Below are 16,148 nucleotides of genomic sequence, written 5' to 3'. Positions count from 1 at the left end.
GGCCTGAGCCGTCTGTGAATTCAGCAGAGCTCCTATGAATTCCAGAGATTGGACTGGCTGGAGATGAGACTTCGGGTAATTTATTACAAACCCCAGCAACTCCAGTAGGTGAATAGTGCACTGCATGGACCGAAGAGCTCCCACCTCTGAGGTGCTCTTTACCAGCCAATTGTCGAGATACGGGAACACGTGCACCCCCGGCTTGCGTAGGTACGCCGCAACCACCACGAGACACTTCGTGAACACCCGTGGTGCAGAGGCGAGCCCAAAGGGCAGCACACAATACTAAAAGTGACGTGTCCCCAGGCGGAATCGAAGATACTGTCTGTGAGCTGGCAGTATCGGGATGTGAGTATAAGCATCCTTTAAATCCAGGGAACATAGCCAATTGTCTTTCTGCATCATGGGTAGACGGGTGCCCAAGGAAAGCATCCTGAACTTTTCTCGCACCAGGAACTTGTTCAGGCCTCTCAGGTCTAGGATGGGGCACATCGCCCCTGTTTTCTTTTCCACAAGGAAGTACCTGGAATAGAATCCCTGTCCTTCCTGCCCGGGTGGCACGGGCTCGAACGCATTGGCGCTGAGAAGGGCGGAGAGTTCCTCTGCAAGTACCTGCTTGTGATGGGAGCTGAAGGATTGAGCTCCTGGTGGACAATTTGGTGGGGTGGAGACCAAATTCAGGGTGTATCTGCACTGCACTATTTGGAGAACCCACTGGTCGGAGGTCATGAGAGGCCACCTTTGGTGAAAAACTGTCAGCCTCCCCACGAACGGCAGGCCGTCCGGCACAGTTATTTTGATGGCGGCTATGTTCCCATGGATCCAGTCAAAAGCTCGTCCCCTGCTTTTGCTGGGGAGGCGCGGGGGGGCTGCTTAGTCGCACGCTATTGACGGGAACGAGCGTGCTGGGACTGTCTCTGTGCCTGAGGAGGCCTTCGGGCCGGTTGGGTGTACCTACGTTTGTTGTAGGCGTAGGGTGCAGCCTGCGGGCCCTGGAAAAACGTCCACCTGTGGAGGTGGATGCTGAAGGCGTCCAGTGGGAGAGCTTGTCGAGAGCGGTTTCCCGCTGGTGTAGTTGGTCCACCAACTGCTCGACCTTCTCGCCGAAAATGTTATCCCCCCTGCAAGGGACATCCGCCAGCCGCTGCTGGGTGCGGTTGTGCAGGTCAGAGGCACGCAGCCATGAGAGTCTGCGCATCACTACACCTTGGGCCGCAGCTCTGGATGCCACATCACAGGTGTCATAGATACCCCTGGACAGAAATTTTCTGCACGCCTTCAGCTGCCTGTCCACCTCCTGAAATGGCCTGGACTGCTCCGGGGGGAGCTTGTCAACCAGGTCCGCCAGTTGCCGCACATTGTTCCGCATGTGGATGCTCGTGTAGAGCTGGTATGATTGGATTCTGGTCACGAGCATGGAAGAATGGTAGGCCTTCCTCCCAAACGAGTCCAGAGTGCGAGACGACCAAAATCGGCTTTCGATTATACCGATTTGTTCGCCCACGGGAGAAAGACGCCCATCTCCCGATTTGGGTCGAAATAGGGGCGTCTTTCTCTTTCGAAAATAAGCTGGATGGTATACTACTTTATTTTACTTATGCGGTCCCTTGGTTCTAAATCTATCTCTATGACGTTATGCCAAGAGGAACTCAAATGTTGTTCTCCCAGCGTGTGTCTGCCATGGAATCCAAACTTCACTTATTTTATTTTAACCGGACCTCAATGCATCCACCCTTGGCACTTCACCCTTCAGGTGAGCAAGCCCTTTCATTACAAAAGAACGCCAAAGTTGGCAATGGAGCTGATCCTATTACAGGTCCTTTTTTTCTTTTTTATCCAGACCGGTAGTTCAGATACCAATGTAAAAAACTCATATACTGAGAAAAGCATTGGATATCCTACTATCAGTCTTATTGCAAATAAACACACCCTGTGAGAACAAAACATGTTATATATTGTGAACTCTAACTTTTCTCAAATATTCTGACAGCGCCACCCTCCATGAGCATCTTAGCACTTCTATTGCCCACCATCGGCCTCGTACTTATCTCATTACGCTGCTTTTATAACTCTGCACTGTCCTTCATTGTCCTTGTTGCAGTCTTTTTAGTGTCTCCCAGCCGACTGGTGCGTTCCTAGCAGACTCCCTGTGCTGAGTCTTCCTTCAATGGGTATGCACACTGTTATTATTAAACATGTTGTTATTAAAAAAACAATTAAAAAACAGTTATGGCAAAAAGAGCAGAGATTGATATTTCAACATAATGCAGTTACACCGTATGGCATGAATAAGAACATAGAATAGAAAGCGTTCTATTAGGATGGACCTTTAAGTAATCTTCAACAGATGATTGGTTAACAACGCTGGAGGGCGTTCGTTTAAATTCCGCAGCCATCTTGATGTAGAGAACCGAATGGAATACAAGATTACCTAAAAGTTTTTTTCCTGAAGCAGCGAAGTAATTCACGAAACGAGACGTTCTTGTAGAAGGAACAGATATGTATGAGAAGAAATAATAACAGCGTGCATACCCATTGAAGGAAGACTCAGCACAGGGAGTCTGCTAGGAACGCACCAGCCGGCTGGGAGACGCTAAAAAGACTGCAACAAGGACAATGAAGGACAGTGCAGATATATAAAAGCAGCGTAATGAGATAAGTACGGGGCCGATGGTGGGCAGTAGAAGTGCTAAGATCCTCATGGAGGTGGCACTGTCAGTATATTTGAGAAAAGTTAGAATTCACAATATATAACGTGTTTTGTTCTCACAGGGTGTGTTTATTTGCAATAAGACTGATAGTAGGATATCCAATGCTTTTCTCAGTATATGAGTTTTTTACATTGGTATCTGAACTACCGGTCTGGATAAAAAAGAAAAAAAGGACCTGTAATAGGATCAGCTCCATTGCCAACTTTGGCGTTCTTTTGTAATGAAAGGGCTTGCTCACCTGAAGGGTGAAGTGCAAAGGGTGGATGCATTGAAGTCCGGTTAAAATAAAATAAGTGAAGTTTGGATTCCATGGCAGACACACGCTGGGAGAACAACATTTGAGTTCCTCTTGGCATAACGTCATAGAGGTAGATTTAGGACCAATGGACCCCATATCATATGTAAAATAGAACAGTGGAGAGCTATATTAGAAAGGGGAGAAGTAATATGGGACAGGTTTGGGACAGCGGAAAGTGGTTCACAGTAGATGAAAGGCCAGCTCTTTCCCATTTAGGAGCAGATAGTATGTCCGATGCAACCTGGACACAATTGTTAGCAGACTATAAAGATCACGTGAGGTTTGAAATGCATAGTGCAACACTGGTGGACTATTGTAGACAAGAAATAATACTCAGGGGTCTGAGAATGATCAAAGCCCCGAAACTGTTCCCCGAAGATGAACAATTTGTTGAGCAGTGGAATAGTATTTTGAACCAATGCTCGTTGGACCTCATGCTATTATCGATACAGACAGTGCAAAAAAAGCTGACACATGAGAAACCTCTTTTAGAAGAGAAATTAACACAATTGAAAACAATGGCAGAGTTTGAAACAGCGAAGGAAGAATTTGATAAAAAAATTGGAGAAATTCACCAAAGAAATTAAAATGTCCAAATGTAAGAAATTACAGAGAGACCAAAAAGACTACTCGGGGGGGGGGGGGGGGGGGGGGTGGGGGTATGTCTATAATTGGCAATGTCCTAAACGGGAACCACAGAATGGGAATCGAGAACCAAAAAGGGTTCGTTTTGCATTATCTACAGACTCATCCAGTGGTGAGGAGGAGGAAATGGGGGGGGGGGGGGTCAAAAGTGGAGGGGTGCCCCTATACAAGAGAGTACAGAACAAGAGACACAGAGGATCGAGAAGGTCGAGGGGACGGGGGCTGCAAATGTACAGAGGCTCCAGCACCAGAACCAGAAGAAGAGAAGATTCACTATAGTGAATCTGTGAAATTATCATCTTACAAAGGATGAAGAATCGGTCCTCCAGAAGGGGCTGTCCTTCGCTCAAACAAGAAAACATCACCCGTTTCAATTCAGTTCTGTCCATTTTCATGATGATGGAGTGTATATCAGTGATCTGCTTATCTACATTGGGTTGTCTGAGAGGAATTGTCAGAATAAATGGGCTTTCAGGTGTTTTCAAAAGGATAGATAGTCATTCATGAATTTTATCTTTTTTGATAGAGTGTTCCAGAGTTTGGAGCATACATAAAAGAAGGCAGTAGTGTATGTAGATTTGTATTTTAGGCCCTGGCATCTAGGGAAGTGGAGTTTAATGGATGCCTGGAGGACCATCAGTGTTAACACATATCTCTAGAGCTCACTCTTTAGCTTTTTCTGTAGACTGTATTCTGATGTTAGATACAGGTTTTGCAAGAGTCAGCTGAAATAGATCCTGTGGAAATTTTTGATCATGTTATGACTTGGTTAAATTGAACATGTGAAGAGTAATATTATAACCGGTGACCTATGTTTTAAGGTCAGTTTTAGCCTATTTTATAAAGACACATATGCCTTTATAAAATACTAGAGGCAAAGCAGCAGAAATCATACCTACCACTAGGGGTGCCATTCTGGATATAGCACCAGACAGGGCCTTAGCAACTGGGGATTGCTTCTGCCCAATTACCACTGGACCATCACACAATACATTTGGTAGGTCCTACTAGGGTTGGGGGACCCTTTGGGAGGGTGGAGGGCTTGGATCAGGGGTGAGGATGTGATTGGGGGGAGGGGTAAGGCTCTGACAGCCCTCATTCTCTGGCCAGGGAGCATTGGGTCATGGCTTTGCAGCCCAATGTTTCTGAGTGGTAACAACTTATTTTACTGTGATTTCCGGGCCATTACATAACTTGCAGTGTATCTCATGTTTTGTATCTCATTACTATGGAAAACCACCTTGGGTGAATCTCTTCATAAAGGCAGTTAAACAATCCCAATAAATAAATAAACCCTTGGCGACTTAAATATTGCTGCAGTAAATTAAGACAAGGTGCGTTAGGGCTATTTAAGTTGCGTTAAGGGCAAATAAGGTAGCTTAAATTCCTAACACAGCTTAATAACTTCCCTCCTAAATCAAGTAAATCATTTAAAATGTCTGCAGAGTGTTAGAAAACTTTAAGGGAAGATTTAATATTGCTATTGGCTTCCATTATGAAGAGGTGTAACCAGGACTGCTATTATAACTGTAATTTCTAAGCCAGCCAGAGATCTTGCTGATACTGCATCCTATCTTCCAATATCATTATTCAACTTCGATGTAATATCATTGAAAGAACTATGGCCTCTAGGCTATGTGGCATAATGCATTGTCTTGTATCAGTGCATCAAATAGGTTTGTTAAAGGCTTAACTGTCACTCACAATATCTGTAAACTCTTGATAGGTAGGGACTAATGTAAAGAAAATAATGTTCTTCTAGTGCTAGTTAACTTCCATGCTGAGAAGGTCTTTGAATGTCATGGCCACATTTGTTTACTTCCCTTGAAAATATTGGATTTATGGGTCACTTTCTAACTTGGATCAGAGTTTTTTTTACAGTGATTCCAGATCCAACTGTCTTAGTCAATAAGACACATTGGAATGTTTTTTCACTGCAAAAAGGGACTTGTCAGGGTTGCATTCCTATTTTTCCTTCTAAGTTTGGAATCTTTACTTATTAAACTTAAAGAGAATCCAAAATTAGAGGTGTGTCTCTAGGTAACTCTGCATTTAAATTATTTTCTCCTGTATCTAGTACTTCACAAATTGGAGAAAATATTTCTTCACTCAATGTGTAATTAAACTCCGGAATTCATTGCCAGAGAATGTGGTAAAAGCTTAGCTTAGCGGGGTTTAAACAAGGTTTGGATATCTCCCTAAAAGAAACGTCCATAAGCCATTATCAAGATGAACTTGGGAAAATTCAGTGCTTATTTCTAGGATACACAACAAACTGCAGGAGGAGCAGCTATTACTCACTACACCTTATGCTGTTTACTAAGGGGACGTCTCATACCGTCACATTGGCATTCTATATCATGCCTCTCTTAAGCCTCTGCTTTTGTGACTCTATAATCATAGACTGCCCCCAGCCTCTGATAGTGCACTCAACTTGCTTGCTGTAAATGTCCTTTAATGTATAAACTTGTCTGTGCAACAATTCATTATATTTTTTTTGTATTTTTATAGTGCACTGTCGCTTAAATTCTGGGCTGCAGACAAACTGCAGCCCTGGTGTACTGAGCTTAATCTAGTACAGAAGCAATTGACTTATCTTTGTGTTGTTGAAAGCGTCTAGCTTCTTTGAAGTCATTAAATCATGCTGTGACTTTAAACATCCAGCACTTCAAGGATCTCGCTTGTCCGCATTCCGTTGAACCTCTGTCTTATCCCGACAGGAGCCTGTTTCGCATTATATTGCTTTGTCAAGGGAAGACTTATAAAAATGAAATTGAAAACAAGAGGAGCCATTTTCTTCTACCACTGATACTTATGACCTGGACTGGCCATTGTTAGAAACATGAGACTGGCTTTGATCTGGTCCAGTCCAGTATGGCAATTGTTATGTAATTATGCACCTACCTCTCATGATTGAAAATAACTGATGCACCAACCTCTCTGGCAGGAATGCTAGCTGAGGACTCCCATACAGCTGAGAGGGGTTGCATAGAAGCATAGAAAATGAAGGTAAATAGAGACTATTAAGCCCATCCAAACTGTTTAATTTCATTCTTGGTGCTTAGCCATAGACCCCCAGATGATCCCTGGCTTTTCCTTCACTTCTTTCCAAGTAGAGATCCTCTATTACTGTTTCTGTCTCTGTCACCTCCCTTAGCAGGACATTCCACGCACTGACCACCTCTTCCATAAAGAAATGTTTTCTGATATAGCCCTTGGGAGCCTTATACCATGATCTCTTGTTCCAAAACATTTATTCCTCTGGGGGGAAAAAACTTTCTTTTGTGTATTATTTATACCTTTGAGGTATTTAAATGTACACGTCACTGCTGAACAGTTTTTGATTCAGAGAAAACCTCAGTTACCATCTTTATTCAGCTGGTACATAGTTACAAAACAAATTCTAATAAAAAGCACTTTAAGCCTGCCTTCTACAGTTTATGTTGCTTAAAACTGAGGTACTATATACGATGAGGAATATATCACTGGGCATGTCCTCTCCTTTGAAAGACATTGGTGAAAATGCACATAAAACATATACCATAGCATGAATACAGACTTCAGCATGGTTCTTTTTTAAAGCAATTGCTTGAACTGACAACAAATCAGTACTGCCTCTTGTAAAGATTTCACTGCTGGGGACACTACTAGAGACACTACTCCAGTTAATAATACAAAGGAACCAAATGGAATTGACTTGCCTTTTGTTTAGTTTACCAGCTATCATACCCTTGAATCTCTCCACCTGTGTTACAGGATCATTTGAACGTGGAGACTGCAAGAATGACTCACTGAATGTTGCATTACCATCTGAAGAGAGAACTCTAATCTCAGTGAAATCTGATTTCTTAAAATCTGAGTTTCAGAGGATATACAGGTAAGGAGGAGGGCACTGTTTTGATCGGAGGAAAAAAGAGTAATAACATAGTAAAACTTCCAGAAAAGAGGAAAGAAACTTTCCTAGCATTCTTTATGGAAAAGAAATCCATAAGATAACCCAAATACAACTAATAAAGGACATAAATTAATAAATGGTCATCTCTTGTGTTAAAGTTCTCTAAAGCTGAAGTTGTATAGTCAAGTTTTAAGAGGGAAATGGGACTTGATATACTGCCTTTGTGAGGTTTTTGCAACTACACTCAAAGCAGTTTACATATATTCAGTTACTTATTTTGTACCAGGAACAATGGAGGGTTAAGTGATTTGCCCAGATTCACAAGGAACTGCAGTGGGACTTGAACTCAGTTCCCCAAGATCGAAGTTTACTGCACTAACCACTAGGCTACTCCTCCACAGAGGAAATGTGATCTTGTCAACCGTGTTATCTCTATCAGGTGGCATGACAGAATGGCTCTTGTGGCATGATATAGTGGATTTTGGGGACATAATGCTACTGTTCTGTCAGTGCTGGTTTCTGAATGCATTCAATCCTGTTACTTACATATACATAGAACTTTCTCATTCAATTGTATATATAACCTAGCACTGCCATGTTGTCACCACAGAACTTGATCACATCTGTTTGAAAAGTCCAACTCACTCAATATCAGCTCTAATGCCAATACTACACATAACTCTAGTGATGGAATGGCATGGCCATACTGTGGTGTTAATTTGGCTGAGCTGAAGATGAATCCCACATGAAGCGTATCTTTACTATCTTCAAGTAGGGCACTGCACCCCTTGCCTTTTCAGAGGTATCTGGGAAAACAGAAATAATTTTGTGGCGTGGTAGCCTTAAGAAATGTAGAAATGTATATATGTGGAATCAGTGGTGTAGCCAGACCTGACATTTTTTTTTGGGGGGGGGGGGGGGTCCAGAGTTAACATGGGGGACACTAGGCATATAGGTGTGAGTAGTTCTTGCTATACTAAATAATGCCGTAGAGTACACTTGATAATGACTTTCTAAGTAAACAGTCTGTCCTGCATCAACAATAACCCCATACACACTTACAGAAACTTTTGAAACACTAACATTTTTCAAATATAGTAGCTTTATCCCATAACTTAAACTTTGCCATTATAGTAGACTTGTGTCTGGTCGACAACATCTTAACACACATCGCAGTATCTGGCAAAATAATTACCACAATGGTACCTATCCTTCAACTTTGCTTTATAGCAAATATACATTTCTTATAAAGCTGTATTAATAAAACAGGTAAAATACCTTTGAAGTTGTAGTTTAATTATGTAGCCTGAAAATCTAATATACAAAAATATCAACCCCTGATACTACACACTGTACCATCATGCTGTTAATTTAAACACATATTTTGCATCCACATAAACCCCCATAATCCCTCCTCTAAGAATGATATTTTTAAAAAAAGGTATAGCAGAATTAGAAAAGATTCAAAGAAGGGTAACCAAAATGATTAAGGGGACTGAACTCTCATATGAGAAAAGGCTTAAGAGGTTAGGACTCTTCAGCTTAGAGAAGAGACACCTGAAGAGGAATATGATAGAGTTCTGCGAAATCCTGAGTGGAAGAGAACAGGTATTTGTGAACTGGTTGTTTATTCTTTCAAAAAGTATAAAGACTAGGGGACATTCAATGGAGTTACATGGTAATACTTTTAAAATGAATAGAAGGAAATATTTTTTCACTCAACGAATAGTTAAGCTCTGGAACTCACTGCTGGAGAATGTGGTAACAGCCGTTAGCGTATCTGGGTTAAAAAAAAAGGTTTGGACAAGTTCCTGGAGGAAAAGTCCATAAACTACTATTAAGATGGAGATGGGGAAAACCACTACTTATCCCTGGGATTGGCAGCATGGAATCTTGTTACTCAGGATTCTGCCAGGTACTTGTGACCTGGATTGGCCACTGCTGGAAGGATACTGGGCTAGATGGACCATCAGTCTGTCCCAATATGGCTTTTCATAAGTTATGTAAAGCAGAAAAGGAGCATTTCCTTAGGAAATCAAAACAATTCTGATTTTGGTGTCATCTCAGTAAAAACAAACACTCTGCAGTTCTAAGCTTATTGTGAAGTATCTGTAATGCCAAACCTAGAAAAATTGCCGAAGACCTATAGAACTAATCTACATTACCATAACACTGCTAACTTACAGAGGTAACACAACAAGGACTCTACCTAGGAACACTCAACACAGTAAATATTGCAGTGGTCAGTAGAACATCAATACACCTATTGTAAAACTAAACAATCTGGATTAGTACAGATCAATCCTACACAGACATTGAATGCTAACAGACTACCTGACCTTTTTCATACATGAACATAAGTACATATGTACATAAATACTGCCACGCTGGGAAAAGACCAAAGGTCCATCAAGCCCAGCATTCTGTCTCCGACAGCGGTCAATCCAGGCTCCAAGAACCTGGCAAAAACCCAAAATGTAATAATGATCAATGGACTTTTCCTTCAGGAATCTGTCCAGACCTCCTTTAAACTCAGCAAGGCCAGCTGCCGTCACTACCTTCTCTGGCAATGAGTTCCAGAGTCTAACTATGCGCTGAGTAAAGAAAAACTTTCTCCGATTTGTTTTAAACCTACCACATTCTAATTTCATCTTGTGTCCCCTGGTTCTATTATTGTTAGAAAGTGTAAACAAACGCTTCACATCTGCCCACTCATTATTTTGTAGATTTCTATCATATCACCCCTCAGCTGCCTTTTCTCCAGGCTAAAGAGTCCTAGCCGTCTTAACCTCTCCTCATAGGGTAGTTGTCCCATCCCTTTTATCATTTTTGTCGCCCTTCTCTGCACCTTCTCCAATTCCCTTATATCCTTTTTGAGATGAGGCGACCAGAACTGAACACAATACTCCAGGTGCGGTCGCACCATGGAGTGATATAACGGCATTTTAACATCCTCATGCTTGTTTTCCATCCCCCTATGCAAGTAGACCCTCAAGTACAGAATAAGTAGCCACAAACTAAAAGTAGAAATATGAAAACAAAAATTAAACTGAACCTGCAAGAAGCAAGACTTTGCATACAGTGCAACACCAGAGAGATAGAAAGAGAGACGCATGGCCTTCTGTACTGAGCAGATATAAAGAGAGCAGATGTAAATTCCAAAAATTGCCATATTGTAATTGCTACATTATAAATTAACAAAAGCTGAGGGTTTACTAAGCCGCTAGTGCGGCTGGCTGTGCGCTGGTGCCGACACAGCCCTTTCACTTTGAAGGGGCTGTGTCAGCAAAGCTGCGCGGAAGCCACTAGCGTGGCTTCGTATACAGACCCCAAAATGAAAAAGGAAAATAAGGTGCTACCTTTTTTTTTGGACTGCAAAATACATTAGTTGACTAGCTTTCTTATGCCAAAATCTCCTTCTTCATGTCTGAACAGTATACTGCTGTTATAGTATGCTTGTCTTGACTTAGGAAGGAGGGTTTGGCTTAAGAAAGCTGGTCAAACAATGTATTTAGTCCAGTAAAAAGATGTCACCTTTTTTACGGTTTTTCTTTTATTTCTATTTATTAACTTTGAACTAACACAGTTACCACATTCTTCATCCTAAATTAAAAATACAATTATTTTTTCTATGTTTGCTGTCTGGCCATTTAATTTTTCTAATTGTGTTGGCCCCAGTCTCTGGTTACTGCTTTCCTGTCTTCTTTTAACTCTTTTTTCCAATGGTCTCCTGTCCACTTGTCATTTTTCTCTCTCCCTCTGTCTTCTTCACCTACTCCACTACATCCAGTTCCAAATCTGTTCCTTTCAGATTTTTTCCATTTAAAACTTTTTTTTTGCCTATCAACTCAGATTTCAATCTCCCTGTTTTTACTGTGTCTACCTATAGCTTTCTATTTCTTTCCCTCGCTCTGGATCTCCCATTCTTCTTCCTCTTCTTTCCCAGTCTTTCAATAATTCTTTCCTCTTTCCCCCTGCCATCCAGAATCTTCTCTTTCTACCTCTGTCATCAAGTATCTCTGCCTTCTTTCAATAATTCTTTCCCCCTGCCATCCAGCACTTTATCAGCTGAGCTCTTCCTAGACTCCATGCTTCGGCTTCTACTTTGGTAGGTGTTTCTTGCTCAGTAGTTTGCGTCTTATCTACTTGTCCCTCATTGCTGACTTTGCCTGTACCTGGATTAGTCTCTTGACCTGCTGCCTGCCTACTCACTTTACCTGTGCCTGGATTACTCTCTTGCCTGTTGTTTGCCTATTGGCATTGCCTGTTCCTGGATTACTGCCCTGCCTGCTGCCTGCCTATTGACTTTGCCTGTACCTGGATCACTCTCTTGCCTGCTGCTTGCCTGGCCGATAGGTTCACCACCCCGCTTCCAGCTCCGTCTCGTAAGTCCTGCAGGCCGCCCCCACCTAGGGGCTCAACACGGCGGTCAGCGCAGGTGAAACCCGGGGTTGTCCGGCCGCCAAGCAGAACCAGGTCCGAGTACCGGGCTCAGCAGTGCTCTACTTGGTACAAGAACTCACAAGTCTGACACTCTAACATCCAGTATCCTCTGTCTCTCTCCCCTGCCCCACCATCCAGTTTCTCCTGTGTTTCTCTCCCCTTCCCTGCCATCTAGTATCTCTTGTGTCTCTCTCCCCTACCCTGCCATCCAGTATCTCCTGTGTCTCTCTCTCTCTCCCCTGCCCCACCATCCAGCACTGCCTCTGTCTGTCAGTCTGTGCACCTGGAATACATCATTGCCCCATCTCTCTGCCCCCCCCCCCCCCCCCCCCCCCGCATCATTCAGCATTGTCCTTATCTCTCTCTCTCTCTCTCTCTTTCCACATCCAGCATTGCTTTGTTTGTCTGCCTGTCTCTCTCTCCATAGAACATTGCCTCTCTCTCTCTCTCCTGCCTTGCCTTCCATCATCTCCTCTGTCTTTCCTACCCCCTAACCAGCATTGCCTGTCTTTCTCTCTCCCCCTAGCATGCAGCACTGCCCCTGCCTCTCTACCCCTGCACCATTTCTTCTCTCTTCCCTCCATCCAGCCCTACCCCTCTTTCCCTCTCTCTCTCTCTCCTTTTGCCCGTCTGCCATGCAGTAGTCTCTCCAACCCATCCAACATTGCCTCCATGTCTCTCTCTTCCCCTATTCAGTATTGCCCCATGTTTGTCTCCCCCATCTAGTATTACCGCTGTGTTCTCTCTCTCCTTTTCCCCCCTCCCATCCAGTCTTCTCTGTTTCTCTGTCTTTCCCCACCCATCCCGTATTGCCCGGTTCCTTTTCTCTCCCCTTTCATGTACCGATGTCAAGCTGCACAATTTTCCTCCCTCCCTCCTCTTGCAGCTCTGCTGGCCCTTGCTAATAAATAACCCAAAGAAGATGTGAGGGACTGCGGCTCTCTGCTTGCCCGCTATTGTTTCCTATGCATTTCCTGCCTCCTTTCATGTAAACTTCCAGAGCCAGCACAGGAAACTAGCAGCAGCAGTGGCGTAGCCAGAAGTCAATTTTTGGGTGGGCCAACAGGTTGGATGGGTGGGCACTAGACAGTGGTGTGCTGGTAAATGTTTAACAACAGGCTCTCTCCCCGGTCCACCTCTGCACCCCCCCCCCCCCCCCCCCCCCCCCCCCCGTCCGTCCACCTGTGCACCTCCCCTCAAAATTGCAGAGCTGGCTATAGCCGGGGAGAGAGCCTGGGGGGTGGGGGAGGCAATGCATTACTCTCTCCAGGAAAAAAAACATTAAATGATCCCAGGTTCCAATCTAATTCATGTTTAATGTGGGATAAAATGCCATAAATAAGTAAATAAATATAAACTTTTAATGTTGAGCACCTGATTCTCAAAGTGGACATGTTCCAATCATTATAATGAAAATAAAATGATTTTTTTCTACCTTTGCTGTCTGGTGACTTTGTTTTTCTGATCATACTGGCCCAGTATCTGATTCTGCTGCTATCTGTCCTCTTTACTCCGTTTCCAGGGCTTCCTTTCCATTTATTTCTTTACTTTCCGCCTTTCTTCTTCATTTCTTGCTCTGGGTCCTCCGCAGACTTGACTGTCCAGTGGATCCAGCTTCTGCCTATTTTCTTCATCCATGTGCAATTTTCTCCAATCTTCCTTTTCCCTCATCTCATCTCCTTCCTCATTCTTCCCTCCCCCCTCCATCCATGTCCAGCATTTCTTCTCTCTCCCTTCCCTCTCCTCCATCCATATCCAGCAGCCTCCTCTCTCCTGCCCTTCCCTCCATCCATCCATCCATGTCCAGCAACCCTCCTCTGCCCCCTGCCCTCCCCTCCATAAGTACATAAGTAGTGCCATACTGGGAAAGACCAAAGGTCCATCTAGCCCAGCATCCTGTCACCGACAGTGGCCAATCCAGGTCAAGGGCACCTGGCACGCTCCCCAAACGTAAAAACATTCCAGACAAGTTATACCTAAAAATGCGGAATTTTTCCAAGTCCATTTAATAGCGGTCTATGGACTTGTCCTTTAGGAATCTATCTAACCCCTTTTTAAACTCCGTCAAGCTAACCGCCCGTACCACGTTCTCCGGCAATGAATTCCAGAGTCTAATTACACGTTGGGTGAAGAAAAATTTTCTCCGATTCGTTTTAAATTTACCACACTGTAGCTTCAACTCATGCCCTCTAGTCCTAGTATTTTTGGATAGCGTGAACAGTCGCTTCACATCCACCCGATCCATTCCACTCATTATTTTATACACTTCTATCATATCTCCCCTCAGCCGTCTCTTCTCCAAGCTGAAAAGCCCTAGCCTTCTCAGCCTCTCTTCATAGGAAAGTCGTCCCATCCCCACTATCATTTTCGTCGCCCTTCGCTGTACCTTTTCCAATTCTACTATATCTTTTTTGAGATACGGAGACCAGTACTGAACACAATACTCCAGGTGCGGTCGCACCATGGAGCGATACAACGGCATTATAACATCCGCACACCTGGACTCCATACCCTTCCTAATAACACCCAACATTCTATTCGCTTTCCTAGCCGCAGCAGCACACTGAGCAGAAGGTTTCAGCGTATCATCGACGACGACACCCAGATCCCTTTCTTGATCCGTAACTCCTAACGCGGAACCTTGCAAGACGTAGCTATAATTCGGGTTCCTCTTACCCACATGCATCACTTTGCACTTGTCAACATTGAACTTCATCTGCCACTTGCACGCCCATTCTCCCAGTCTCGCAAGGTCCTCCTGTAATCGTTCACATTCCTCCTGCGACTTGACGACCCTGAATAATTTTGTGTCATCGGCGAATTTAATTACCTCACTAGTTATTCCCATCTCTAGGTCATTTATAAATACATTAAAAAGCAACGGACCCAGCACAGACCCCTGCGGGACCCCACTAACTACCCTCCTCCACTGAGAATACTGGCCACGCAATCCTACTCTCTGCTTCCTATCTTTCAACCAGTTCTTAATCCATAATAATACCCTACCTCCGATTCCATGACTCTGCAATTTCTTCAGGAGTCTTTCGTGCGGCACTTTGTCAAACGCCTTCTGAAAATCCAGATATACAATATCAACCGGCTCCCCATTGTCCACATGTTTGCTTACCCCCTCAAAAAAATGCATTCCCTCCCCTCCATCCACCCATGTCCAGAAACTCTCCTCTCCCCTCCATCCAACCATACCCAGCAATTCTCTTCTCTCCCCTGCCTCCCTCTATCCATCCATACCCAGCAATTCTCTTCTCTCCCCTGCCTTTATCCATCCATCCCCAGCAATTCTGTTCTTGCCCCTGTCCCCTCCATCCATCCATTCCCAGCAATTCTCCTCTCTCCCCTGCCCCCCACCTCCATCCATCCATCCATCATCCCCAGCAATTCTCCTCTCTCCCCTGCCCCCCACCTCCATCCATCCATCCATTGCCAGCAATTCTCCTCTCTCCCCTGCCCCCACCTCCATCCATCCATCCCCAGTGACTCTCCTCTCTCCCCTCCCCTCCATGTCCAGCGATTCTCCTTCACCCCCATGCATCCTTCCCTCCCATTCCATTCCACCTGCCCGCCCTCTCTCTGACGGCAGCGCTTCCCAGACGCTGCCTACCGCCGCCACGATCGCACGATCTACCTCCTCCCTCTGTCTCACTCTCAACAACAGCAGTAGCGATTCAAACACGCTACCTCCTGCTTCTTACCCGGAAGCGTCTCCTCTGCAGAGGAGACGCTTCCGGGTTAGAAGCAGGAGGCAGCGTGTTTGAATCGCGACGCTACCGTTGCTGTTGAGAGTGAGACAGAGGAAGGAGGTAGATCGTGCGATCGTGGCGGCGGTAGTCAGCGTCTGGGAAGTGCTGCCGTCAGAGAGAAGGAGGCAGATGCAGGATCAGCGCTGCCTGCTCCCTCCGCTCCGCTGCTGGGTGGGCCTGAACCCAAACTGGGTGGGCCTAGGCCCATCCAGGTCCACCCGTGGCTACGCCCCTGAGCAGCAGGCAGAGAGCCATGCGGTCCCATGTGTCCTCGTTGGGTTATTGTTAGTGTGCAGGCCAGCAGAGCTGTAAGAGGAGGAAGGGAGGAAACTTATGCAGCTTGACATCTGTACATGGAAGGGGAGAGAGAAAGGAACAAGGTAATATGGGATGGGTGG

General features: G+C 44.5%; 1 protein-coding gene across 4 annotated transcripts in view; it reads left to right on the top strand.

Moving 5' to 3' along the window:
- NGEF (neuronal guanine nucleotide exchange factor) overlaps nucleotides 1-16,148 on the top strand; it is a 360,617-nt gene that overhangs the window by 115,276 nt on the left and 229,193 nt on the right. For all 4 annotated transcript variants that reach the window (XM_030216010.1, XM_030216011.1, XM_030216009.1 and 1 more), the window contains one exon: nucleotides 7,411-7,531. In XM_030216010.1, the coding sequence (XP_030071870.1) occupies nucleotides 7,411-7,531 (121 nt within the window). The remainder of the gene's footprint in view (nucleotides 1-7,410; nucleotides 7,532-16,148) is intronic.

Source organism: Microcaecilia unicolor, chromosome 10 (genome assembly GCF_901765095.1).
Source record: "Microcaecilia unicolor chromosome 10, aMicUni1.1, whole genome shotgun sequence".
Classification (NCBI taxonomy): domain Eukaryota; kingdom Metazoa; phylum Chordata; class Amphibia; order Gymnophiona; family Siphonopidae; genus Microcaecilia; species Microcaecilia unicolor.
The sequence above is the reverse complement of the archived record's forward strand: the minus strand, read 5'-3'. Positions and strand labels throughout refer to the sequence as shown.